General features: G+C 39.1%; 9 protein-coding genes across 17 annotated transcripts; 4 read left to right on the top strand and 5 right to left on the bottom strand.

The window, feature by feature from the left end:
• The first annotated feature begins 14 nt into the window (after positions 1-14).
• LOC100119473 (tyrosine--tRNA ligase, cytoplasmic) lies at positions 15-5,391 on the top strand. Of its 5 annotated transcripts, XM_031932195.1 has the most exons (10): positions 15-39; positions 2,592-2,667; positions 2,881-2,955; positions 3,252-3,641; positions 3,725-3,987; positions 4,062-4,277; positions 4,353-4,547; positions 4,626-4,893; positions 4,967-5,108; positions 5,188-5,391. In XM_031932195.1, the coding sequence occupies exons 1-10, from the start codon at positions 30-32 to the stop codon at positions 5,299-5,301; spliced, it is 1,749 nt and encodes a 582-aa protein (XP_031788055.1). In that variant the 5' UTR covers positions 15-29; the 3' UTR covers positions 5,302-5,391. The 5 variants fall into 5 exon arrangements, with proteins under 5 accessions (XP_031788055.1, XP_032456059.1, XP_032456060.1 ...); XM_032600168.1 differs by lacking the exon at positions 2,881-2,955; XM_032600169.1 differs by lacking the exons at positions 15-39; positions 2,881-2,955 and adding an exon at positions 133-329.
• LOC100121370 (bridging integrator 3 homolog) lies at positions 666-2,486 on the bottom strand. 4 transcript variants are annotated; one of them, XM_008219912.4, is made up of 5 exons: positions 2,101-2,311; positions 1,966-1,990; positions 1,771-1,878; positions 1,518-1,692; positions 666-1,440 (listed from the first exon to the last, which is right to left on the bottom strand). In XM_008219912.4, exons 2-5 carry the CDS (start codon positions 1,971-1,973, stop codon positions 931-933), a joined length of 801 nt encoding a protein of 266 aa, XP_008218134.1. In that variant the 5' UTR covers positions 1,974-1,990; positions 2,101-2,311; the 3' UTR covers positions 666-930. The 4 variants fall into 4 exon arrangements, with proteins under 4 accessions (XP_008218134.1, XP_031788074.1, XP_008218135.1 ...); XM_031932214.1 differs by having other exon boundaries at positions 2,079-2,288; XM_008219913.3 differs by having other exon boundaries at positions 2,089-2,288.
• On the bottom strand, positions 5,378-6,915 carry LOC100121350 (DNA-directed RNA polymerases I, II, and III subunit RPABC2). The gene is made up of 3 exons (XM_001604910.6): positions 6,296-6,915; positions 5,771-5,923; positions 5,378-5,688 (listed from the first exon to the last, which is right to left on the bottom strand). The coding sequence occupies exons 1-3, from the start codon at positions 6,322-6,324 to the stop codon at positions 5,478-5,480; spliced, it is 393 nt and encodes a 130-aa protein (XP_001604960.1). The 5' UTR covers positions 6,325-6,915; the 3' UTR covers positions 5,378-5,477.
• On the bottom strand, positions 5,571-7,044 carry LOC100121333 (histone H2A-beta, sperm-like). Its single transcript, XM_032600187.1, has 3 exons — positions 6,296-7,044; positions 5,771-5,923; positions 5,571-5,688 (listed from the first exon to the last, which is right to left on the bottom strand). The coding sequence occupies exon 1, from the start codon at positions 7,014-7,016 to the stop codon at positions 6,618-6,620; it is 399 nt and encodes a 132-aa protein (XP_032456078.1). The 5' UTR covers positions 7,017-7,044; the 3' UTR covers positions 5,571-5,688; positions 5,771-5,923; positions 6,296-6,617.
• Positions 6,936-7,868, top strand: LOC116417700 (late histone H2B.L4-like). Its single transcript, XM_031932224.2, has 2 exons — positions 6,936-7,065; positions 7,315-7,868. The coding sequence occupies exon 2, from the start codon at positions 7,342-7,344 to the stop codon at positions 7,732-7,734; it is 393 nt and encodes a 130-aa protein (XP_031788084.1). The 5' UTR covers positions 6,936-7,065; positions 7,315-7,341; the 3' UTR covers positions 7,735-7,868.
• Positions 7,869-7,927: 59 nt separating this feature from the next.
• Positions 7,928-8,833, bottom strand: LOC100119399 (histone H3.1-like). The gene has a single exon (XM_008219908.4). It carries the CDS (start codon positions 8,712-8,714, stop codon positions 8,304-8,306), a length of 411 nt encoding a protein of 136 aa, XP_008218130.1. The 5' UTR covers positions 8,715-8,833; the 3' UTR covers positions 7,928-8,303.
• Positions 8,834-8,968: 135 nt separating this feature from the next.
• LOC100121294 (S-phase kinase-associated protein 2) lies at positions 8,969-13,798 on the top strand. Of its 2 annotated transcripts, XM_008219909.4 has the most exons (8): positions 8,969-9,338; positions 9,425-9,887; positions 9,986-10,036; positions 10,542-10,838; positions 11,012-11,285; positions 11,377-11,813; positions 11,897-12,024; positions 12,124-13,798. In XM_008219909.4, the coding sequence occupies exons 3-8, from the start codon at positions 10,011-10,013 to the stop codon at positions 12,468-12,470; spliced, it is 1,509 nt and encodes a 502-aa protein (XP_008218131.1). In that variant the 5' UTR covers positions 8,969-9,338; positions 9,425-9,887; positions 9,986-10,010; the 3' UTR covers positions 12,471-13,798. The 2 variants fall into 2 exon arrangements, with proteins under 2 accessions (XP_008218131.1, XP_016842301.1); XM_016986812.3 differs by lacking the exon at positions 8,969-9,338 and having other exon boundaries at positions 9,547-9,887; positions 9,962-10,036.
• On the bottom strand, positions 13,436-16,978 carry LOC100121271 (ATPase family AAA domain-containing protein 3A homolog). The gene is made up of 5 exons (XM_001604826.6): positions 16,603-16,978; positions 15,605-16,079; positions 15,141-15,529; positions 14,432-15,066; positions 13,436-14,348 (listed from the first exon to the last, which is right to left on the bottom strand). Exons 1-5 carry the CDS (start codon positions 16,814-16,816, stop codon positions 14,196-14,198), a joined length of 1,866 nt encoding a protein of 621 aa, XP_001604876.1. The 5' UTR covers positions 16,817-16,978; the 3' UTR covers positions 13,436-14,195.
• Positions 16,979-17,153: 175 nt separating this feature from the next.
• On the top strand, positions 17,154-23,378 carry LOC100121255 (vacuolar protein sorting-associated protein 8 homolog). Its single transcript, XM_016986809.3, has 13 exons — positions 17,154-18,128; positions 18,217-18,495; positions 18,682-18,975; positions 19,033-19,431; positions 19,507-19,893; positions 20,002-20,460; positions 20,547-21,286; positions 21,363-21,807; positions 21,871-22,038; positions 22,128-22,275; positions 22,353-22,596; positions 22,671-22,902; positions 22,982-23,378. Exons 1-13 carry the CDS (start codon positions 18,039-18,041, stop codon positions 23,084-23,086), a joined length of 3,990 nt encoding a protein of 1,329 aa, XP_016842298.1. The 5' UTR covers positions 17,154-18,038; the 3' UTR covers positions 23,087-23,378.
• Positions 23,379-24,293: the final 915 nt, after the last annotated feature.

The raw sequence follows: 24,293 nt of genomic DNA, 5'->3' as shown, positions 1-24,293 counted from the left end.
TGCCGGCCTTTGTTCGGATACTTTTTAAGATGCATGCAGGTAGAAACATAATCGAATCTCTCGATAATTCCCCGGCATTGGGTGATGAAATTTTTAACCGTCTTTCAGCTGTTTCACGCGCCCATGCGAAGTGTACTCGAGTACCTATTGCGTATACGCATGTTTATTCGCAACTTGAAAATTTGAAAAATTAATTGCAATTTCGATTTATTATATTTTTGTGCATGCTTACGCGTGTATAATTCACCTCGACTCATCATACCATGAATGTTATATCTACGATGTTTGACCAGTTACTCATAAATTTCATCAGCCCAATAGTCAGAATGGTAGGTGTTACTTGCATTTTATTCGAAAGTTGATGATGCACGTCATCCTTGCAACGCACGATCATGCAACATAAGGTTTATTGGTAGCTTTGCGCACTGTTTTCATAAAATTCCTTTATAGCATTGGATTTAGATCGCATTTAGAGGCGCGCGCTCCTTATTGCATCAGCCCTGATCGGTGCTATAATATAATATATATATATATATGTGTATAATATAAAATGCGAAAATGCCTTTATACGCATTCGAATATCATAATCTAGTGTTTTTACACTTTAAATCGTCGGTTTTGCAAGCTCAGCATGATATCAAATGAATTCGGTTGTCCATATAAACTTACACTTTCATTGTAAACGTTTAATTAGCATATAATAGGCCCCAATATTTTATTGAGGCATTAAAAACAAATCTCATGTTCATGAGGATTAATAATAACGAGAACAAATTAGAGTATAATTCAGTTTGAGTCTTCAGTTATATAAAAATATTACATATGAGACCTTATTAAATTTAACATAATAAATAAATTCTGTATATATTTTATAATAAATAGCTTTCTCAAATTTAAATTCATGTATGATTGAGTTTTTAAATTATGAGTCTAATCGTTTTTTATTATAGTAAGATTTCTTATTTGATTGAAATGTCTATTGATTGTTTGTTGATGCTCTTCTTCTGAAATCGTAGCACTAGAAGGTGATTCTGAAGCATTAGATACAGGCATCAACTGTGTAAACATCTTGGTCGAATTACCGTAATAGTCCAACTGAATAGCTATAAGTGCCTGAACTGTAGGGTTCAAATACTCTAGTCGTTTCTCAAGAAACATAGGTAGTTCTGCAAGCAGTTTTCCGTGGTAAATTTTTAACTCTTTGGAAGCTATTTCTTCTGCTCTTCTTTCTCTCTCTAATTTTACATGATGACTAGCTGTTTTATCTCTCTTTTCTTGGTACTTTTTCAAAATCCCGTAAGAAATCTTCCAATTGTTTACAAGCTCTTCTCTTTTAGCCAAAGCATCTCTGATGTATGCAAACTCCTCTTTCAGCTTCTTCAAAGGTTCTATAAATGTTTTGTTACAGAGTGCAACTGTGTCTTGAGCAGTTTTTTCTATCTTTGTAATTGCAAAAAATTCAAATGTTTGTAAACAGTTCTGGTGACAACATTAAGGTATAATAATTGTTTAATTACCTGAGTCGTCACAGAATGGTAGTCTTCAACTATTTTTCTAAATTCATCATTAATATGAACTAAACTACATGAACTCAAATTAGTAGTTAAACGTTGATCAACTGAGTCCAAGTGTTCTATTGTAGTCAAATATTTTTTCATCTCTTTGATCATCCTTCTGACTGTATTTTCGACACTACAAAGATCAACAATTATTACAGAATAATAGGTAATAAAAAATGTAAGTGTGAGAAATATAAAAATTAATATCCACTGTATGATTCTTTGAACCGTAATGTCTAGTTCGCGATCCTCAGCCACAGTGAGACAAGGTTGAGCTGGAGCAGGCCTTTGAGTTACGTATTGTTTTCGTAATGGATTCCTTGAATAATTACAGAATTAAGGTATTAAACTCTTAGAATATCAGCAAAGTGCGTACAATGAATGTTGGTCAGAGAGTTAAACTTACCACGTCATTTTTGTTTAATCAAATGCTACATCAATGAAATGTGCAACAATGACGATGTCATTATTATAATGATGTATAGATATATAATAGATAAAAATAAATATAAAACAAACAGTATATTACGCTTTCACGGACATTTTTTCTTCTCTTCGGTGAATTCTTATTTCTTTGAAATGATCACTTAAAACATCGGAAAAGCGTAATAATCAACATAATCGACTTGGTTAATAAAACAGTAAAAAAATAACAAAAGTAAGATTTGTTCTATCGGTTAGGTTATAAATATCGCGTTATCTGCCATCGGATTGATTTGGATATAATTGTTTGGCTTGATGAGATCAGACCAGTGGCGCATGCGCGATTGCGTAAGTCTATATCAAAACGCACACACTGCATGTCGTACATATATGCAAATAGTCTAACAGAGACATATTTATACATAAATAGATACAACGTTATCAATCTTAACTATGAATACACGCTATACTTGCGTTTGGGTACCTCAACCGTGTCCAAACTCAAAACTAATTAAACTTCAGTGGGTAATCTAAACGAACCGCGCTGTTGGACAGAGCTACCAACAGTACCAACTATACCTCTCTCTTAATATATATTATATATTCTAGGTCCATGTGCTGGAACATACCTATTCAGGGATCACGGTCTTTTGCTTCTGCTCCCTCGACATCTGGCAAGTTACAGGTAAGTCATTTTGATAATTGTTGATATTTCGTAATATTTACACCGGTAATAAGTTAGATTGGAGTATAGTGAATTCTCAAGAAATCTAATCGGTGTAGAAAGGTTTTTCCAGGTTTGCTGTGTTTGTCTAGTTTTAAAATTCTAATCGAAAGTTTTGTTCGTACTTTTAACGATATATTGTTACTAAATTACATCAGGTTTTTTTATTTCCAGATATGCATTTGAAAATTCACGAAAATTAAATGCCCTTTTTTCTATAAATCTAGAAGAAATAGCGATTACTTGTAGGTTATACATTTTTCTATAACATTTGGTTATATTCCAATTTCGTGCAATCTTTGCATTGTCTTAATTATGCACGTGGCTTTCGCACGCATGCGTAAAGAATAGTGCATATATATTATAACTATTGTAAGCATTCTTAGCAATAATTATTAATAACTTGATTTGCCAATATAAACTTCGATGCGTAGCCTCCGTTCATTTAACAAATCATTTAAACTAATGAAATTTATCAAACCACTTTTTGATCCAAACCATCAACTTTGGTGTAACAAGAACTATTGTCATTCTGCTATTTGTAGCAATAAAGAAACAATGGGCGAGCTGACCTGGGAAGAAAAGTATAAACTCATTACCAGAAACCTGGGAGAGTGGCTTGGCGATGAAAAACTCAAAACAATCCTGAAGCAGCGAGATTTAAAGGTTTACTGGGGTACTGCTACCACAGGGAAACCTCACATTGGCTACTTCACTCCTATGTCAAAAATCGCCGACTTCCTGAGAGCTGGTGTAGAAGTCACAATTCTCTTTGCAGATCTTCATGCTTATCTTGATAATATGAAGGCTCCTTGGGAGTTATTAGAACTGAGAACACAGTATTATGAAGCTGTAATTAAAGCAATGTTAAGATCCATTGATGTTCCTCTGGAGAAGTTGAAGTTTATCAAAGGATCAGATTATCAATTGTCCAAGTAAAGAATGAATTGCGATTCTGCTATAAAATTTTTATTAGACGCATTGCATTATTGATTCTAAATATTGTATTCTTTTTCAGAGAATATACTTTGGACATGTACAGATTAAGCTCTGTTGTAACAGAACACGATGCTAAAAAAGCTGGAGCTGAAGTGGTGAAGCAAGTAGCGAATCCGCTGTTATCTGGATTGTTGTACCCTGGCCTGCAAGCATTAGACGAAGAATATTTGAAGGTTGATGCTCAATTCGGAGGAGTCGATCAAAGAAAAATTTTTACCTTTGCTGAAAAGTATTTGCCAGCTTTGGGATATGAAAAGAGGATTCATTTGATGAATCCCATGAGTAAGTTTATATTTCAAATTGCATAATCGATAAAAATTATGCTAGAAATGGTACAATATATAAATTTATTTTAGTCCCAGGATTGGCTGGAGCTAAAATGTCTTCTTCTGAAGAAGACTCAAAGATTGATCTTTTGGACAATGCTGCTTCGGTTAAGAAGAAGCTAAAGAAAGCTTTTTGTGAACCAGGAAACATTACAGACAATGGACTATTGTCATTCTCCAAATCGGTTCTTTTCCCACTAATGAAAGAAGGAGAGAAATACCTGGTACCTAGGGCAGCTGAGTTTGGTGCGTTTCTTTTAAAATCAGAGACTAATATATATATGCATGGGCGTATTACTATGTAACTTTTTTGTACTTAAGGTGGTGATGCTATTTTTGAAAACTATGAAGAACTTGAAGCTGCATTTGCCAAACAAGAAATTCATCCTGGAGATTTGAAGAATGCTGTTGAAATATATGTCAATAAGTTACTGGAACCAATAAGGAAGGAGTTTACAAATGATGCAAAATTGAAATCTTTGAGTGTAAAGGCTTACCCTCCTCCACAAAAACAAAGTAATAATAAATACTCTCTGCTATTGTTTCAATTCATATAATAAGCAATAATATATCTAAATATTTAATATTCTATAGAACCTGTGGCTGATGAAGTTGTTCCATCAAGATTGGACATTAGAGTAGGAAAGATAGTTGATGTGCAAAGACATCCAGATGCTGATAGTTTGTACATAGAAAAAATTGATTTGGCAGAGCCATCCGGACCACGAACCATAGTTAGTGGACTGGTCAATTTTGTACCAATAGAAGAGATGAAAGACAGAATGGTTGTAGTTTTAGCAAATCTGAAGGCTGCTAATCTTAGAGGTGTGGCATCACACGGCATGGTTTTATGTGCTTCTGTGTAAGTGTTAGTGTAAAATTATAAAAACATATGGCAGGCATTTTTTACATTGTAAAAATATTGTGTATTATAGCGATGAACCGACGAGAGCAGTTGAACCAATAAGGCCTCCAGCAAGTAGCAAGCCTGGTGACAGAGTCATTGTTGAAGGATATGAAAGTGGGACTCCAGATGAAGTTTTAAATCCAAAGAAAAAAGTCTGGGACAAATTAGCGGTACGTTGCATATATAAGCCAGCCATTTTTATTGCGTAAAGATTATGTGACGTAAAAAAACGATTTATTCTTTGTCCAGGTGGATCTCGTAATTAACGGCAGCGGAATAGCGTGTTGGGGTGGTAATCCACTCTTGACACCATCTAACGAAAATCTCACAGCAGATACTCTAAGGAATGTTCCGATCAAATAATTTACTTTAAAAAAACCATTTTCATCTTTATATTTTTAAATTTTAATTATTTGTCATGGTCAGCTTTAAATAAAACTTTTTTTACATTTACAGATGATTTTTATTGAAATACTTGCAAATAATAATAACAAACTTATACATAAAAAAATATTTTCTATTGCCGTAATAAAAAAAGTTTAATGATCTATTATAATTAATTCATCTATGCCCCAGTCCTCGTAACTGTGGTCTGGTAAAAAGCGTCGAATAATTATAGGAATCTTGCGTTGTTTTAACTCTTTCATGGCAATTTGCAAAGGATCTGTTTCACCTTCTAGTTCTACCATGACCGGAGCACACATAGATATTTGTAAAGCCCTGGTTCCTAATATTCGTGCTCTTTCATACCTAGAGGAAAATATTCATGATTACAGTAGAAAATATGATATGATCGAATAAAAAAAAATGTATTTATAGCTGTAAAACTCACTTTGTCATGTAGCCTGTGGTTATCCTTTTACTTTTCTGAACACCACCAGAAGCTTCACCAGCTGCTACTAGTTCAAAATTTTCTCCATCATCTTCTTGTTGCTCTAACTCAATATTATCATCATCTTCGACATCATCAAATTCATCTGCGACACTGATAAACAAATCTTTGTATTAAGAAAATGAAATTTCAAAATATCGTGTGATAACAGCATTGTAAAAGTACAGATGCAGCAGTGGCGAATTATTTATGCAATAATTTTTATAACAAAATTAAATCAGACAGAACAAATGATTATTCTGTCTATATAGCATGAGATGAACAAAATCAATTAACTAATATGAATTGAAAAAAACTCGCATACACAATAGTTTGAGGTTAGATAAATTTTAGGATGATTTTTCATGTATTTACCATCAAAATATGAGAAAATTTCGATTACGATGAGAAGGCGATGAAAATACTTGTATGTAGTATAGAGTCGCTTATAAAAACAATATGATGCAGTTAAAATTATTTACTTACTCGTCAGCTTCAAATTCGTCGTCAGCCATGATTCGGAGCTAGCTGTATACGTTAACCTCGTATAAACTAAGTATCACTATAGCACTTTTGACGCACAACAACACGAGACTGCATTATAAGTCGTCCGAGCCGATCCGCGATAACTGCGCTACACGCGGTGAATAAGTGTACTACAACACGTAGCCCGCGAAATATAAAATTTAAATATATTCATCAGCCATATTTATATTTTACCAAAATTATAAATTAGTTCGCAAATACGTTTATGAACAGTTGGTGGCCCTGAAAAGGGCCGATTGTTTACGTCAAGGGAAGGGTTAATTTAATTGTTGGACTCGGATTTGTCGGTTTTGTGACTGGTCCTTTTAGGCAAAAGGACAGATTGGATGTTCGGTAAAACACCAGCCTGAGCTATGGTGACTCCACTAAGCAGCTCGTTCAGTTCCTCGTCGGTGCGCGTGGCCAACTGAAGATGACGGGGGATAATGCGGGTCTTCTTATTGTCGCGAGCTGCATTGCCAGCCAACTCCAAGATTTCAGCGGCCAAGTACTCCATGACGGCCGCGAGATAAACTGATGCGCCAGCGCCGATCTGATTAGCGTAACGACCTTTGCGCAGCAATCGATGGATTCGGCCAACAGGAAACTGAAGACCTGCTCTGTTGGAGCGCGACTTCGGCTTGCGCTTAGCCTTGTCAGAACCTTTGCCTCGGGACGACATCACTTGATGCGATACAAAATACCAGCGACAACTTATTATATAGACGTTTGTATGGACATTTTTTTCTAATGGCTTTTTTTGCTGCTTCTATGATTTTACGAAGCTACACCGAACCAATGAGGAATCGCATACTCTCCCTACCACAAGTTGTTCTGTCTAGCGACGCCCTCGAAACTCATTAGGAGTGGGGACGAACGATTTGTAATTGGTTCGGCGCCGCTTCGCTAAAGTGACATAAGCAAAAAAATTCGGGCAGTTGAAAAAGTTGTTCACTGCTAATAAATCGGCACCCCTACAGCAGCTCAAATTTACTTTCATTCGTAACATGGCTCCTAAAGCTTCTTCAAAGAAGCCTCCCAAGTCGAAAGCAGAGAAGATCGCTACTCCGACTCCAAGTGCCGTTCCAGTTGAGAAGAAAAAGAGCAAAGTAAAAAGGAAGAGAGAGAGCTTTGGTTTTTTCATCCATAAGGTGCTGAAGCAAGTTCATCCTGATACAGGAATATCCTCGAAATCGATGATCATCATGAACAGCTTCGTTAACGATATCTTCGAGCGCATCGCTACTGAAGCTTCTCGTCTGATTTCATGCAACAACAAGTCTACCATCACGTCTCGGGAAATTCAAACCGCTGTTCGTCTGCTACTTCCTGGCGAAATCGCTAAACATGCTGTGAGCGAGGGTACCAAAGCAGTAACTAAATACACCAGCTCTAAGTAGATTACATTCCATTGAAAACAATCGGCCCTTTTTAGGGCCACCAAATCTTATGAACGTATGAACGAATATTCAATCTTCGTCCGCAGCCTTACAATAGTAATTCTTCAGTTTCTGAATAAATTTTATTAATTTTAGTTCCAAGTCAATTTTCTTTTCTTTTGCCTTCTAAGCTTGAAATAATAAAATGCCATGATTTGTACAAAAAAGATGTATATACGACAATGACCGCCATCAATGCAGTGCTTTGTTGAAACTTCTGGTTTAACAATTGGTTTCGACGCATTCATGTAGATTAAATGAGGTGATGAATAAGTAATAGAACAACATAATTGGAATAAAATACATTGGAGCATCAATTTGGTTGTAGTGTTTTACAAATGTATAAAATCAGCTGACTAAGGAATGTATGTTTTGTGTATATGTAAGAATTAGTTTATGCCATGAAGTTGTTAATGATGGCAGACGTTAGAAAAAATGAATCGTTAATAAGCAAATTAGTGTTCAACGTCACAAATATGTGATGGCCCTGAAAAGGGCCGATCATTTTTCGGGAATGGATAGGATTCTATCTAAGCTCGCTCTCCTCGTATACGCCGAGCCAGCTGCATGTCTTTGGGCATGATGGTTACACGCTTAGAGTGGATGGCGCAAAGATTAGTATCTTCGAAGAGGCCAACGAGATAGGCTTCGCAGGCTTCCTGAAGAGCCATCACGGATGAACTCTGAAAACGCAGATCCGTTTTGAAGTCCTGGGCTATCTCGCGGACGAGTCGCTGAAACGGCATTTTGCGCAAGAGAAGTTCTGTACTCTTCTGGTAGCGACGAATTTCACGAAGAGCGACGGTGCCGGGTCGGAAACGATGAGGCTTCTTGACACCTCCTGTAGCCGGTGCACTCTTACGAGCCGCTTTCGTAGCGAGTTGCTTTCTGGGCGCCTTGCCACCAGTGGACTTGCGAGCCGTCTGCTTAGTACGAGCCATGGCAAAAGATTCAGAGATGTTAACCGTTCCACGTTCGACGTACGAATGTTTCTTTTCACCGCCTGTCGCTTGTTTTATACGTTTTCAGTGAGAGCAGGGTCCGGCGTCATTGGTTTAAATTTCAATGGTGGGGGGCGGTTGGAAACATGCGAATAGTTCGAGAGAAGTAGTGGGGGAAACATTTTCTCAGCTCGCGAAGGGGGAGAAGAAATCTTGTGGATAAAAGAGCGTTTTCGAGTCCAGAATTCATTCAGCGTTCAACCACTGAGCGTATCGTACCTCGTAGCCTTACTTGGATTGTTCATAATGATGACTGGACGTGGCAAAGGTGGCAAAGGTCTTCGCAAAGTTCTTCGAGACAATATCAAAGCCTGCCATTCGTCGTCTGGCCCGACATGGTGGAGTCAAACGCATCCCTGGACTTCTCTATGAAGAGACTTGGCGTTCTGAAGGTCGTCCGTGATGCCGTGACCTATACCGAGCACGCTAAGCGCAAGACAGTTACTGCAATGGATGTCGTTTACGCCTTGAAACGACAGGGACGGACGATTTACGGATTTGGCGGTTAGACTGAATTGGTTTTTGCTAATCAGTCCTTTTCAGGGCCACCAAATATTTCTCAACGTATGGGTATTGCAATTCGTTATTTTTAAAAAATAATTTTTAACTTGTTTTCTATCAAAGCCTTTACATCCCTTTCGATTTCCCAGAATCCTTAGACTCTGATCTCTTCCTCTTAACACCGTCCGAAAAAATAGCAGCCTATGCAGTCATTACTTGAAAATCGGTTTATACGCTCGGCAAATGCCACTGTTTATACTCTCATTAAGTCATCGCAATTGGAGAAGAGTCAAGAACTGAAACCACTTCGTCTGCCTGTATAACTAGCGTAGAGAAGCGCCACCACATGCATAACATACGAATCAAAGGAATGAATTTTCTGAGAGAAAATTAGGCGCGCGATGTACTTGTGTCCGTCCGGGTTAGGCTAGTCCAGTGGTAGTCTGCCTGCCGAACGCGCGCCCGCCGGTCGGAAGTTGATTGAGGTTATGTTAGCCTTGTAGCGCGCATTCGAAGCTATACACTACTGTTGTATATTGCAAGGGAGAGAGAGAGAGAGAGAGAGAGAGAGTGAGTGAAAGACGCGCGTCCACATCACCCAGAGCATTGCAGGTGGGTAGTGTAACGAGACTAGACAAATCATTCGATGCCTAATTAATTGCTGAAAGAAAGAACACCTTAATTAGAAGTTACTTTGGCGTTTTTGGTAGACGCCGTGCAGGAATCGAATCTACGATGGCGGAAACATGCTGGTACAACAGGTAAGCAATGACTTCTTTCTTTATGCGGCTTTCCCGCTCACGATGGCGTGGTTTTCCGTTGTCTCAATAATTTTTCTATCAAACTGCTTCTGTTGTTTTTTTGTCGCTATGCTTAAACGGTGTGGTTTTATCTCACGAACGAGTGCAAAGATGAATCCTATAGGATGGAATTTGTTCACCCAGAACTGCAGATATTATGCATACCCTATGTCTATAAGCATGTATATTTATTTGTGTTTTGTTTACTAGGCGAATCAGAAGAAATGTATTTCTTATTCATTTAACAACATTGCCACTTGTTGCATGTCTGCACTGTTTTATTCTTTCTGAAATTATGATACTTTTATCAATTGTTATGCTTTCTGTTTTTTATTCCTTATATTTATTTATTTATATACGTATGTATGTGTGCATACTATAAGCTTTTGCGCATACAGATCTAAAATGATTTAAAATTTGTATTGTAATGTAAGAGTGAATAATTGCATCTAATATATGTTTGCAGTAAAAGAATGCGATTGGATGATGGTTGTAATAACAATCATAACAGTACAACGGAAAAGGAGAATGAAAAATGGTCATATTCTGGTGACACTAGTCTAGTAGAGCCAGAAATTCTTGAAGACATGGGTGTTGGAATGCTTGCGGATGGAGAGGCTAGTCGAGAGAGTTTGCAAACATTAAAAACTCAAGAATGTACAATATCTCCCAAAAACTTTGACAAGTTAAAACCTGCAAGTACCATGTATGAATCACAAGAGACTTACAAGAGCAATAGTTTTGAAAAAGAAAATATAGATAGGTAAGTAGTTTACGTATGTACGTCATATGTACATTTTTATTATAAACAAATGAAGTAAACAACTTTAGAAGCAAGATATTTCATATTGGACTTGCGAGTAAACTATTTTTATTTCCCACACAACATATTACTATTTTTTTATTTCAAACATGCTGATTTTTTAATTTACAAAGATTGGATCCATTTGAAAACGAGGATGCAGTTAATTTTTGCGCAATAAATAATGAGTCGGGCTATGCATCCAGGGTTGAAAATGATAACTTTGTAGAAGCAAAGGAAAATTTCAGCAAAGAGGATTCAAATGATGCAGTTGACAAACCAGGCATGGATCAATTCTATCTTTTCAGACGAAAGAAAAAACTATCTATAATAGGAGAAGATAAATTTAATAAACTTTCAGATGAAATGATTCTTATGATTTTAAAGTGGCTTCCAAAAAAGTGCCTGGTAAGTGCATAAGTACATAAAATAAATAAATGGTTGAATAATAATTCATAACAACCATGCATAATTATATCATAATAATTACTTCACATAGGTTCGCTCAATGTTAGTTTGCAAAAGATGGTGTCAAATAGCTCGTGATGAAGCTCTATGGACTAGATTAGATCTTGGTAGTAAAGTTCTAGCTGGAGGAACTTTAGGACATATACTTCCAAGAGGTGTTCAAATTTTACGATTAGCTCAGGCTGAAATTGCAAACCCAGCATTTCTTTCAAATAGTGATATATCTTTTGAGGATTACACTTGTAAACTTCAATATCTAGATCTCTCAATGGCAGTTGTATCTGCTGATTTCTTGGCAGATTTATTAAAGAAATGTAAATATTTAAAGAAATTATCTTTAGAAAAGTGCACATTGAATACTACTAGTTGTGAAGCAATTAGTAAGAATGAAGATTTAGAAATTCTTAACTTAACTATGTGCGAAGGAATGAACTTGAAATGTGTGAAAAGCATTATAAAGTTAACCAGGTACCTGCTAATTTTCTTTCTTTCTTTTTAATTACATTCTAATTAAATTCGTGGGAGAATATTAATCTTGATTTGTATTCCAGATTAACATCCTTGAATATGGCATGGTGCGCCTTAGACTCTGAATCCATGGTATATCTATGCCAATCATTACCTTTTTCCATCAAAAGATTAAATATAGCCGGTTGTAGAAAAACATTGACTGACGATAGTAAGTTTGCCTTAATTTTTTTTCTCTTTGTATTAGGCTGGATTTTTTCAATTTACTGGTACAAAAGTCTGTAAACATTTATTTTTCTTTATTTTTTAGATATAAAGGACTTGGTTCAGTGCTGTCCAAATCTTGTAGAGCTGGACCTAAGTGATTGTACAATGTTGACAATTAATACAGTGCATAGTTTAATGAATTTAGGTGAATTAGAACATCTATCACTAAGCCGTTGTTACAGTATTCCAACAGCAACACATCTTAGGCTGGCATTGCTACCTCGTTTGAAATGCTTGGACATATTTGGTTTATTGTCCGAAGAATATCTCAAAACATTCATGGCAAAGTGTGACAAAGTTGTTATTAACAAGTTCCCATATAGTGCTATAGCACGACCAACTGTAGGTGTTAGACGAACTAGTATATGGGGTCATCGAGTAAGAGATTAGACATTCAATTTAGAAGCGTTTTCTCTAAAAAAAGGCGAGACATTTAAATGTCAACAACATACCAATGATTGCTTTTCATAAGGTAGACTGAAAATAAGCATTCATCAAAATAAGATAAATAGAATACCGATACTCAATCGCTCTTATGGCATTTGTCAATATTATGATGAGATGTTTGCTGCAGTTCATCATCATCGTCGTCGTCATTATTTTTATTATTAATTTTTAACATTTATTACCGAAATGAAAACATGAAAGCATATTTTTATGGGAAATGTGAAACTAAAGTGCCTTTAAAATTAATAATGTAGCATCACATAAAGCATATTATACGCTTACTTGTTTACATGTTTCATTGGATTAAATTTTTCACAAGTAATCCAAATGTTAAGTTTTCATTTTGCTGATTCCGGGTTGCTTGTATTAAGAAAAAAATATAAACACGAAATAATCAAATTGAAATCTAAATAAATTCAATTAGATGGGATTCTTATTATCAAATACATTTCACATTTTGTACATACATATACAAACAGATCAATAAATTTTGAGGAAGAAAGAAAGCATTATGCTTGAATTTTTCAAGGCTGTGCATTAAAACTATTGCCTCATATATAGCTAAACTTCGTGATATAATGTATTTGCTATTCTTAGTATTCATATAAGAAAATCGTATTATGTAAGTTTTTCAAGACAAAATTTATTAAAGCTCTAGATATTTTTGCTATATGAACAAGAAAAAAAACATTAAAATGGCATTTCGACATATCATTAAATCAAAGCAATAGAAATATATATTTACAAGAAACCACTTCGAATCAAGAAAAAATAAACATTTTCATTTATAATAGAAAATTGTCTAATTTTTTTCAAACCATATAAGGCGACTTGTTGAACATAAATTACAGTTCCTTTCCGGTTGTACGGGCCTATATTGTTATAATGATACATCAAAAGGTAAAGAGTGTATTTAATTATATTTTTTATTAAAAGATGTCAGATTATTACCTGAAAGGACAGAAATATACTATAAAACCACGTACTTATGTGTAAGCATGAAACATTGTAATAACAAGGCTATGATTTTCAGGATAAATTTTTTACACTATTGTTTTATTAACAGAAAACAACAATAACTTGATCTTAAGAATTACTTGCGCGATTCAACTTTTTGCAAAGAAATTTTTATTTGCGCATTATTTCTGAGTTCTTACCAATACAGATCTATTTCAAAATGCACCTGTATAGTTGTATTTTTTTATGACACAGTATTTTGTAAAATATAATACAGAATATAATATAGAACTTAGGAAAAAAAATTATTAAAATAGATTCTTTGACCGATAAAAACTCAGTATATACATACACATCAGATATACGTGTTGATATTCACACATTTATGAATGAATTCGCGTGATAACAATTTTGGAATTTTTTCCAAAACTAATTAGTATTAGCGTTTTTTCTTCGATACAAATGTACACTATTTTGAGTCATTTAAATGCCAACGAATTCGCAATAACGGAATTCTTACAAAAGTACATAGAAATCAAAATTCTACGCAATTGGGAATTCAAGTTCGACTATTTTCAAAAAAATGGCTGTCGAGTCATGTAATGATAATTTTACATGACGTTTCTTCTTGCTTTCGCCATAGATTGTAAACTCTAATTTATTTCAACTTTGGATTCTCAATACCGTCGTCGCCATCGAGACGCGCAAGCTTTAGGCACTGGCAGCTACAGAACTAGAAACGGGTTCGGGCGATGCCTCAATGGCAGGAACATTCTTCTTCTGAACGTGAGTCGCCGACTGATCTTTGTCGCTGGCATAGATCGACTTGGACTCTTTCTTTTCTTGCTCACTTTGCCATTGTACCTAGGTAACAAAAAGAAATCATAATGAGCAATTGTTCAACTAGTCTAAGAGCTATACCTGGAAGAATCAATTGAAAACCGAACCTTTTGCCTGTGTTGTTTGACAGACTCGGCGCACTTCTCGATGACCATCTGTTCAGTGAGTACTCCGTCGGCCGAGGCATAAGCGGCAGCTTGCCAAGCAACTCCGAGTTTAGCGAGCTCTCTACCGGACATACCCTCGGTCATATCGGCCATCTTACTACAGAGCGCGCCGTAATCGAATTGAGCGAGTTTGAGTCTTCGTTTGCCCTCAGTAGCGGGTTGTAAGACGAACTTGTCAAAGTACAATCTGATGAGACGTTCACGTTCGTCGCGTCCAGGCAGCGAGAACTCAACCATCTCGTCGAGGCGATCATTTACAGCCCAGTCAAACTGCTCAGGTGTGTTAGACGCGAGTACCAGCATAAACTTACTGCTTTGCTCGCCCGTGCGGTAGAGGAAAGCATTGAGCATAGCACGCAGATCCTCGCTTATGTGCTCGCTCGAACGTTTACGCAAAAACGCGTCAGCTTCGTCAATAAAAAGCAGAAGGCCCCGTCTGGAGGTCGAGGCCCAGTCAAAGACTTTATGGATCGCCGTGACTCCGTCGCGGCCCAGAGGTGCCAAGTCACCACCTGTCAGAATCGCGTAGTCCATACCTGAATGCTCTGCCAATTTCTTTGCAAACATGGTTTTACCTGTTTAATATTGAATGATAAATATTAAATATCCAATTTAACGTTTGCGGGAGAAAATAAGCAGTGATTCGTACCAGTTCCAGGAGGACCGTGCATGAGTATATTTCTGTACATTCCGCGATTGTGCTTTGTGTTCTTTGTAGCAATAGCAATATCTCGAAGTCGCTCTTCAAGTTTTGGTGCAAGCACGACACCTTGGAGAGCGTCCGTCTGTTTGGGCTTGAGTTTCTTGACTGTTTGAATTGGATGACGCAGAGCTTCTAGAGCCGAGAAACGCGATGTTTCTCTCACGAGTGAAGGCTTTCCAAGGCGTGCTTCGATGTAGCGACCTGCCACGCCAGTTGAGCCCTTTGCTGTGTAGACACCAAGGGCCACTAGTGAGAGACCACCGGCTGCTGCCAGAATTTTGTCCCAATCTTTCAACAGGGCTGACGCGCCAGAACCCAACACTGAACCGGCAGTTCTAAGACAAATATAACGTTTTTAGTGAATTTTCAGCGTCTATAACATGCAATTGAAAATAATATATTTATATTACTTAATAGACTCCATAACTGTGATTCTGTGCTCCGAAGCCTTTAGCCTGATTTGCTCCAAATTCAAATCTTGATTTTCCCTGTCAATCTTTGCTTTAGCCTTCAGTTCAGCGTCCAATTTCCTCATTTCATTTTTGTGCCTTAGATCCATCTCGTGCTCAATTGTGGCTTTTCTCATGGCTTCTTGCTTGGCTATTGATTCCTCTTGTCTTCTCAGATTCTCATCATTCATCCTTTGCTGCTGGGCTAGCTGATCGTCATAGCGTTTCCTGGCTAATTGATCCTGATACTGTGCGCGCATCTGATGCTGTTTGGTTTCCTCTTGCATTGTTTTTCTGCGCTCCTCCCCTTCTACGCGTTTTTGTTCAGCTTTCATTTGCTCAATTCCAGCCTCATACTTTTTCAGCTCTGCCTGTAGCTCAGTTTGTCTAGTTGCTTCCTGCAACTTTGACAGCTCGAGTGCATCCTTTGCATGAGCTATGAAAAAAATACAATGATTTGTTTGAAATAAACGTGAATTAAATTGAGTTTAATACAGCTACTCTGCATAAAGATTGCACTATCCAATTTTCGTATAGGTAATTTTTATCTGGTCAAAAACCAAATGATAATCATAGATTCATAGCAGTGGAAATTTCATCGATAGAAATGTTGCGCGTGGTTTAAAATGATGCAACGTATTGTAATCTATTAGCGATTGTTTTCTGCAAGTCCAACGACGTTTATTACAGTTCATAAACTGCAAAAGTTCCGCAAAAGCTGCTTATATTTCTTTTGAGAAGAGGAAAAGCGGAGCTTCAATCATAGGTAGTTTTCATTGATCAACGATAGGCAGGTATGTGTACTCCCTATATACCTATAGGTAGGTGTAATACAATCGCGGGGGAGCGCATGGCGGGCCTAACCTCAAACCGCTTAGCCTTACGTAACCTTACATAACCCCGAGGACATAAATCCCGGATCCTGGACAGTGATTCTCAGCGATCCTGACACAACTTACACGACCGTTCAAGCTCCTTGGCGGCGGCCGCGGCCCTCTCCAGGGCACTCGAGTCGAACCTGTAGGCCTCCATTTGGCTCTTGCTCAGCTTCGAGGGTGGCTGGTCGCCGGCACCACCGCCTGTACCTCCCGCGGCTCCTCCAGCCGCGCCACCCGGGAACTCCGGGGGCGGCTGGCTGTGCTGCTTGTACTGATTGCCCAGGAGCCACGACATCCTTAGGGCGCCGTGCTGCTCTGCTGCTGTCGCTAGTCAAGACTCAAGACTAGGCAGACACTCTTTCAAATCGCACGCGCACTGCACTAGGACTGGAGGAAGCTCGCGCGCAGACGGCAGACTGCAGAGTGTAGACTGTAGTGTGATCTCTGCGCGGGCCGTTTAGTAGCGGGTATACACTATACATATAGCTATATAAAATAAAAAAGCTATGCGCGTGTGTGTGTGTATATGTGGGCGCATGCGGTGCGGCCGTTCCCCGTGGCCCGTGACTGTGAGTATACCGACAGAGTCGGGATGGCAGCACCGCGTATTGCTGCCTCCGCTATCTTGAGCGGGACTCTCCCGCGTCTTTCCTGCGGCTATGTAGTCCGTCAGTCCTCGACTGTCCTGAGCATGCGGAGCTCCCTCGCGACTCTCTGTCTCGTGGTCATCCTTGCCTATACCGAATCTAATGTCTCCACGAGACTGCCCGGCCTCATCGAAATTGTGTGTGCGCGCGCGCACTATAGTTTCAATTTTTAAATTGTCCTTGTTCATCTTAATGTAAGTGCTTTCAGTGTAGTCTGTTAACGAAATAAAAGGGTTTTTATGCCGAAAGGCTTTTCCCTCCAATACAGTGTGAATTCAGTTAATCGGACCGCTCATTCCTTTCCTAAAAAATCCGAAATCATTCTAATCTAGGCTTTTATGTGCCTCCCACAAAAAAGTGTCCGCAGATGTCCCAGCATACTCTGATGATATGATACTCATCGTCGCATACTTAAGCATGTATTAATGCGTGTCCGACGATAAAAACACTACCACTACACGCGAACGCAATATGAGCTATCCATAATCCAGCTGTCTCCTGAAGAGTACGCGCATGAGCAGTCAGCAGATGAGACGCGGCGCGTGCAGTCGCCTCACGCCTGGGCCCTGGCTAGCGAGAGGCGAGCGTCCAAAATTCACGGAATCCGGCAGTCTTTATCTATGCGTATACTGTTTATCATCCGCCGGTCCACCCCCCTGTTGTCTCTTTCTTGCACATCGAGTCTCGTAATCGAATCTGATAGTTCGTTGTACAAGTACCTATATATGATGTGCAGTGCACAAACGGAGCTGACGAGCCGCGAGAGAGACGATGGAGACCATCAGGAGTGCGTTGTCCTAGTGTCTTTGTGGCTGCGTCGGCCCCAACAGCGACAACTTGTCCCGAACAAATAAGCGCGTATTCGGTAACATGGCCGAGGAGAACGGCTCCAACTCGGACTTTGGCGGTTCGCAGGAGAACCTCGCTGCCGCCGACCTAATCAATCTGGATATTGAGGAGGTGTACTTCCATGTCTATTTCTTGGCTTCAGAAAGCGTGTAAAGCTATACTCGATAATCTAGTGATTGTCACTTTTGCCAATTTTCAGCTGGACGATGCAGAATATGCCATCCCCGCTGTAGACAAACTGCCTTCATTGGAGAGCATTTTGGCAGAGCCTGACTGTGGCTCGTTATCGGGTACGGACGATGATGTGGGGGCTGCTGCTTCTCTGGAAAAGCTGTCTACGAGTGAAACTGTCAGCGTGGGGAGTCTGCTGTCGCTGAACTCACCAAGTAGGCCAAAAACCAGGCAGCCTCCTCTATCGGGGGTCATCCTAAGGCATGTCATTCTCAAGGGAATATGCGCTCAGATTGCTTCTGCAAGCGTAAGTTTCAAAAGTAAATGTGCTTTAAGAAGCCTCTTAATAAATTAAAAATGCTGACTTGTTTACCTGCATTGAATCAGCAAAAAAACAACTCTCTCTAATTATGCATGATTCTTTATAAACTCAATAAAATTGCACTGCAAGTTACTACAAGTCGCCAATATTATGTTCATCTAATAATTATAGGAAAAGATAAATGCTGGACTGGCCAGTGCGGTTGCAGCAGGTGGCAACATGCTCGCAATAGGGACCAGTCATGGACTTGTGCTGGGATTTGATTCAGCTCAGACTTTGAGATGGTGTCATAGAGACACAAGACATCAAGGCTCCATATCCGCTCTCTGCTTCAATCATGATGGGACCAGAATCCTTGCAGGCTTCGCCAAAGGATACATTCTCATGATTGACAGCTCCAATGGCAAAATACTTCGAACTCTGACAGATGTTCACCCACCAGGAACTGCCGTTCTGCATGTCAAGGTATTGCTAATTGAAATTAAAAATGATTCATAGGTAAGGCTACATATCTTTCTACAGTTTACAGATTCTCCAAAGCTGGCTCTTTGCAGTGATAGTGGTGGCTCAGTTTTTGAACTGACTTTTACCAGAACCATGGGTGTAAGGGGCTGTGAAAGCAAGTGCTTGTTCAGTGGCTCCAGAGGAGAGGTCTGCAGTCTTGAGCCTCTACTTCTCGACGAACTGGCCATTCACCCGTTAAAGAATTACACGCTTGTTGCAATGGCGACTTTATCCAAAGTTATCGTAGTGTGCATACGACCCAGAATGCGCGTCGTGCTGACTCATCCGTTAAATGGTGCTCCCATAGCTCCTCCTCAGGTCGCCTGGCAATTGGTGGTAATACGCTCTGTCAACGCGACGCGAATTATTGACCCTGTCTTAGCTTTGGGTAGGGATAATATTATCCACTTTTATCAAGTAAGTCACTTTGTTTGAAATTTTTCCAAATTCGAACAACTAGATTGATATAGAGAAATAAACAAAAATTCTCAGGTATGTAGTGAAGCCGGCATGCGCGTACGACTGACGCCCCTGAGGCGCATAATCTTAGACTACACGATGAGCTGCCTGCGCTGGATGAACTCGCGCTCGCTGGCGGTGCTCGATATCCACGAGAAGCTCCACTTGCTGGATGTACGTACACAGGAGAATCTCGAGAGTCTGGATGTTAGCAACGTCGGGCTATCATATGCCTCAAGCCACTTTAAAGGCCTGTCAACCGGTGGGAACGTGTCGAAAGCGATGGCCTTAGCTGGAGAGAGGGCTTGTTATAACACCGTTATTACATTTGGATCGCAACTTCTGTTGCTCGGCATGAAGAGCCTGCACGCTATTTGCGTAAGAACCTGGACTGAGAGGTTGAGGCACCTAACAATGCAGGTGATACGAAAAAATATATGTGCTTGTAGATAATCATAAAAAAGCCGCAATACCTTGATCGTTTAAGCCTCAGTGCTCATAAGTTGAAATATACGTATTTCCTTTCAGAAACGTTATCGAGAAGCTCTGGAGTTAGGCCTAGACTTTTACCGGGACAAGGGCAAAGCTGTAGTTGGTCTTCGGGGCTCGAAGCAACGCCGAAAGCAGATAGTTCAAGATAAGGTTTGCCAGGTTCTAGTACGCTATATGGATGAGCTCTCGACCACCTCGGACGCCAGCAACAGCGCAGAGCTTGAGATTGTCGGCACTTGCGTCGAGTACTGTGTCCAGCTCGAAAGCACGGAGCTTCTTTTTGGCAAACTCTGGGATTTGGTGTCCGAATCAGAGAATTTACGAGGGATTTATCTGAGAGCACTCGAGTCGCCTTTATTGGAAGAAAGTTTGCCTCCTCAGTTGCCACCGCTGATTGCTCAGCAACTCGTTGCACTTTTCAATCAGGAAGATCGGCTTGACTCGCTGCAGGCGATTATTATCCTGCTGAACGTTGACTGCTTAGATATTCACCAGGTAGGTAAACGCGGAGTTTACATGTCAATAAGTATATGTAAGAAATCACACATTGTTGAATGCATTACGAGCACTATGTGTCACAGGTAACAACAGTATGTAACGAGCGAGGGCTCTGGGAAGCGCTAATTCATCTGCAAACGGCAGCGTTGGGAGACTATACAGCGCCTATCCATCAACTAGTCCCTACGCTTCAAAAATATTTAATGGATAGCGTAGATAGTGCTCAGCCATGGGACTGCATAAACCTCGGTAATGCGCTTCTCGTCTATGCAAGTTGTTGTCTCACAGGCCGGCAGTTTCCACGCAAGAGCGAGTTACCCGAGGGATTGCCACGCAAAGTCAAGGCTGACGTTCTAAGGGCACTGCTGTCCCAACACTCCAGTCTTGCCAGCGACGCAGAGAGACAGTATCCGTATCTTAGAACGCTGCTGAGATTCGACGCCAAGGGATTCCTGGACGCGATAGCAATGGCCTTTCAGGAGCCCGAGTTTACGTCGGAAATGGGTCTAAGGCAGCGGCAGCGGGTCGTGGATATACTTTTCAATATAGTTACAGCAAGCACACCGATGGGCCCTGAGAATTCGGATTATTTGACAAACGAGCAGAAAATCTTTGTACTGGTTTTCATTGTCGACGAAGTCATTGAGTGCACGGTGAATCTCGAGTCGAATTCACTTCATAGGATCGTTGAGATACTATGCGTTGAGATAAATAGTGAGCATAAAGTCAAGAGAGAGAATGCCATATTAAAATTGCTGCACGGAAACAAACTCAACAACGTTACCGAATCAACTCTGTTAAATCTTACTCGCAAAGCTAATTTGTAAGCTTATATTTAGGTATATTTAATTTATATTATTTTTGGAGCAATTTCTAATATCGCTAAATCAATTCATCAGTTTGCGAGTATTGGAGCTGTTGCACACGAATCGCGGAGACTGGGAATCTGTTTGCGAGTGTCTGATGGCTGACCCACGGCGTCACTCTGAAGTTTTACCGTTAATACAACAGCTACCTACCATCCAGTTGGACGATATCGTGAAAAAGCATGCCTCCGAGTTGGTAAGCATCGATGCGTCGGGTTTTGCGAGTATCATTATTTCGCGACTCACGGACCAGATAGCTCGAATCCTTGAAAGTTTGCGCAATAACTCGCAGTGCGAATACGCTCTGCTGTCGGCACTGCATGCTTATACAGAAAGCGATAAGAAGGATCCTGAAACAACCGATAAAGAAGAGGAGGCTTCGCCCGAGGATAAGACCTCTTTTTCAGCCAAAGTCGAACTTCCACCGCAAGCGTTAGAGAGATTTCTAAAACTCATGTGTGATATTGAACCTGATAGGGTAAGTAAAATTAAGCTAGAACAAAAAAATATTATTTCATTTATTTGATTCACTTTTTCGTAGGTGCTAAAACATCTTCAAGGGCCATATTGTATTCAGCCGGTACGTGCATTACAAATAGTTAAAGAAGCAAGCCGCAAAGATGCAGAGGCAGAACTACTTGAACAATTGGGTAACTATCATGGTGCCTTTGATCTTCTGCTTGGTCGACTTACCGAGATTACCAATGAGGTAAGAAGTGTTAGCTTAGTCAAGTTTTGTCAAATTTTTCCTATACCTTTTTGTCTTGTTCGCTTAAAAGAAAGAGTTTTTATGTACAGAGCAACCGAAATGCATCCACAGAAAATGAAGCCGTTAGAATTACATCACAACTAGCAGGCTTGTGCAGGAGATCAGCAGGAACACTTGACTGGATACCACTTGTTGACGTTGTATTAAGTTTGCAGTCTAATAATGATGTTCAAAAAAGTAAGTCTTCGTATGTATTTTAATTACGCTAAAAGTAAGTTGAGTATATACTTTACATGCTTCAAATTTATTCGCAGGTAGCAAAATTCTAGGTGAAAAGTTGTTAAAAGTTATTTTAGAGACTCTTAGCGGTACGACTGCTCTGTCGACGGTTTTAGAGCATATTTTAAAGCAACCTTTATCTACTGGTGGTACAATGGGAGATGTGAGACAGCTTTTGACTGGCGTTTTAGCTCAGTCTAGATACGAGCAAGTTCTCGTACAAACGACCGCGAGATTAGTTAGTCTGGAATTGCATGAAGCATTGAAAAGTTCATTGAGGTAAAAATCAAACTGCATAAAGTATTTTCTGCTTCCAAACTAAAATTATTAACAGTTTTTTTTTTTAATTTTAGAGAAGCTGGCAAAGCGCGAACTTGTCATTCTTTGATTTGTCCCATTTGCAGAAGAGTGCTTTCTCACGCTAACAATTGTTTAGTAGTATTCAATTGTAATCATACATATCATCTGGAATGCTTATCAGAGCCAAAATTATGTTACGAGTGCTTGAATACAAAAGGTTGGGCACTTCCGGTTACGGAATTTTTACCCCCTTCCCCTCGAAGTGGAAATTCTAAAGGGTCTCAGGTAATCAATTACTCAGCAATATTTATCTAGATTTAGAATTTAACAAGATTGAATAAAAACGCCAACAATTAACCTACAGGAAAGAAAAAAATTGGAACCTCCAGCTTTTATGCAGCAAAACAAACTTGTTTCACTAAGACTTGCACCTCCGGTTCCTTGGCCAGATTTGGAAGATATTTTATAGTCTAGTCACTATTGATAATGTAACTGAAACTTTTACATCCGGGAATTGGTTCAGTTCCATTTAAGTCAACATGGCATCTCAATACTCAACCCCTTTGTACATTTGTATACAACTGTAGGTATATTTGTAAATTTATCAGTGCGTTGTGTAAAAGTAAATGATATAATTATATCTGTTCTTGGTGATGGAACAGCTATTTGTTTCTTAATGTTATGTAATTTATTATTCAAATATATTGTAATGTTAGTAAATTAATTTAAGTTATATATAAATATAATTTACTAAAATTAAAGATGTTAGTTTGTCTTAATATTCAACACTACCTTTTATGAAGTTGCTTATAGATATATATTTTTATATATGTGTGTGTGTGTGTGTGTGTGCCTACTGAGTTTAGCGCGGTGGCAGCACCGCGCGTTGCTGCCTCCGCTATTTTGAGCGGGACGCTGCCGCTTTTTTCTCGCGCGGCTCGTCCGTCAGTCACCGACTATCTTTCCAAGCGTGCGGAGCTCCCTCGCGTCTCCTAGAGACTGCCGAGCATCCTTGCTCACATCAAATCGTTTCGTCTCCTAGAGACTGCCAGGCATCCTTGCCTACATCAAAATCGCTTTTACTTCGCATCGAAATTGTGCGCGTGTGCTTCGCATTATAATTTCTGTGTATCTAATCGTCGAGCTACGTGTTTGTCGTGTGCGCTGCGCCAATGTTCTTCGCGACGTCACGTCGTGCTTTTGTTCACTTTCGTATTTCGTGTTAAGAATTAATTCGTTCTTGTTCATCTTAATTTAAGTGCATTCAGTGTAGTTTAATTGCAAAATAAAAGGGTTTTTATGCCGAAAAGCTTTTCCCTATAGTTTCGTGTATTTCAATCAATCGAACCGTTAATTCCTTTCTACAAAGAAATCCTCAAAAAGTCAATTTATTCCAACTAGGCTTTTATGTGCCGCCCACAAAAAAGCCAAGATTATTCACTATGCCAATCGCGTTTTTTTAAATCTTGATATCAATGAGCGTTGTCGTCGAATATTATATAGGGTAGTAAAGCAATGTTCACAATATATTGAAATTTCATAATTATTTTATTAATATTTTATTGTGTTTTCGTACTTATAAAAATATTGAATAAGTTTATGTTCGAAATTATTCTGAAGTAACTCTTCCAATTAATTTGTCCATCATTTGTAAATAATTTTTCATCTACTCAATT

Source organism: Nasonia vitripennis, chromosome 5 (assembly GCF_009193385.2).
Source record: "Nasonia vitripennis strain AsymCx chromosome 5, Nvit_psr_1.1, whole genome shotgun sequence".
NCBI lineage: Eukaryota > Metazoa > Arthropoda > Insecta > Hymenoptera > Pteromalidae > Nasonia > Nasonia vitripennis.
Note: the sequence above shows the minus strand (reverse complement) of the source record. Positions and strands in the feature narration are given on the sequence as shown.

Coding starts and splice junctions, on each gene's coding strand:
- LOC100119473 (XM_031932195.1), top strand. Junction 4,548..4,625: donor CCCTCCTCCACAAAAACAAA/GTAATAATAAAT, acceptor AATATTCTATAG/AACCTGTGGCTGATGAAGTT. Junction 4,894..4,966: donor ATGGTTTTATGTGCTTCTGT/GTAAGTGTTAGT, acceptor TGTGTATTATAG/CGATGAACCGACGAGAGCAG.
- LOC100121370 (XM_032600182.1), bottom strand. Junction 1,693..1,770: donor ACGGTTCAAAGAATCATACA/GTGGATATTAAT, acceptor TGATCTTTGTAG/TGTCGAAAATACAGTCAGAA. Junction 1,441..1,517: donor ACCATTCTGTGACGACTCAG/GTAATTAAACAA, acceptor GCAATTACAAAG/ATAGAAAAAACTGCTCAAGA.
- LOC100121350 (XM_001604910.6), bottom strand. CDS start 6,324: ATGGCTGACGACGAATTTGAAGCTGACGA. Junction 5,924..6,295: donor GACGAATTTGAAGCTGACGA/GTAAGTAAATAA, acceptor TTTGTTTATCAG/TGTCGCAGATGAATTTGATG. Junction 5,689..5,770: donor ACCACAGGCTACATGACAAA/GTGAGTTTTACA, acceptor ATTTTCCTCTAG/GTATGAAAGAGCACGAATAT.
- LOC100121333 (XM_032600187.1), bottom strand. CDS start 7,016: ATGTCGTCCCGAGGCAAAGGTTCTGACAAGGCTAAGCGCAAGCCGAAG.
- LOC116417700 (XM_031932224.2), top strand. CDS start 7,342: ATGGCTCCTAAAGCTTCTTCAAAGAAGCCTCCCAAGTCGAAAGCAGAG.
- LOC100119399 (XM_008219908.4), bottom strand. CDS start 8,714: ATGGCTCGTACTAAGCAGACGGCTCGCAAGTCCACTGGTGGCAAGGCG.
- LOC100121294 (XM_008219909.4), top strand. CDS start 10,011: ATGGCGGAAACATGCTGGTACAACAG. Junction 10,037..10,541: donor GAAACATGCTGGTACAACAG/GTAAGCAATGAC, acceptor ATATGTTTGCAG/TAAAAGAATGCGATTGGATG. Junction 12,025..12,123: donor AAAAACATTGACTGACGATA/GTAAGTTTGCCT, acceptor TTTATTTTTTAG/ATATAAAGGACTTGGTTCAG.
- LOC100121271 (XM_001604826.6), bottom strand. CDS start 16,816: ATGTCGTGGCTCCTGGGCAATCAGTACAAGCAGCACAGCCAGCCGCCC. Junction 16,080..16,602: donor CAAGGAGCTTGAACGGTCGT/GTAAGTTGTGTC, acceptor TTTTTTTCATAG/CTCATGCAAAGGATGCACTC. Junction 15,530..15,604: donor ACAGTTATGGAGTCTATTAA/GTAATATAAATA, acceptor TATTTGTCTTAG/AACTGCCGGTTCAGTGTTGG.
- LOC100121255 (XM_016986809.3), top strand. CDS start 18,039: ATGGCCGAGGAGAACGGCTCCAACTCGGACTTTGGCGGTTCGCAGGAG. Junction 19,432..19,506: donor ATATTATCCACTTTTATCAA/GTAAGTCACTTT, acceptor AAAAATTCTCAG/GTATGTAGTGAAGCCGGCAT. Junction 22,903..22,981: donor GAAATTCTAAAGGGTCTCAG/GTAATCAATTAC, acceptor ATTAACCTACAG/GAAAGAAAAAAATTGGAACC.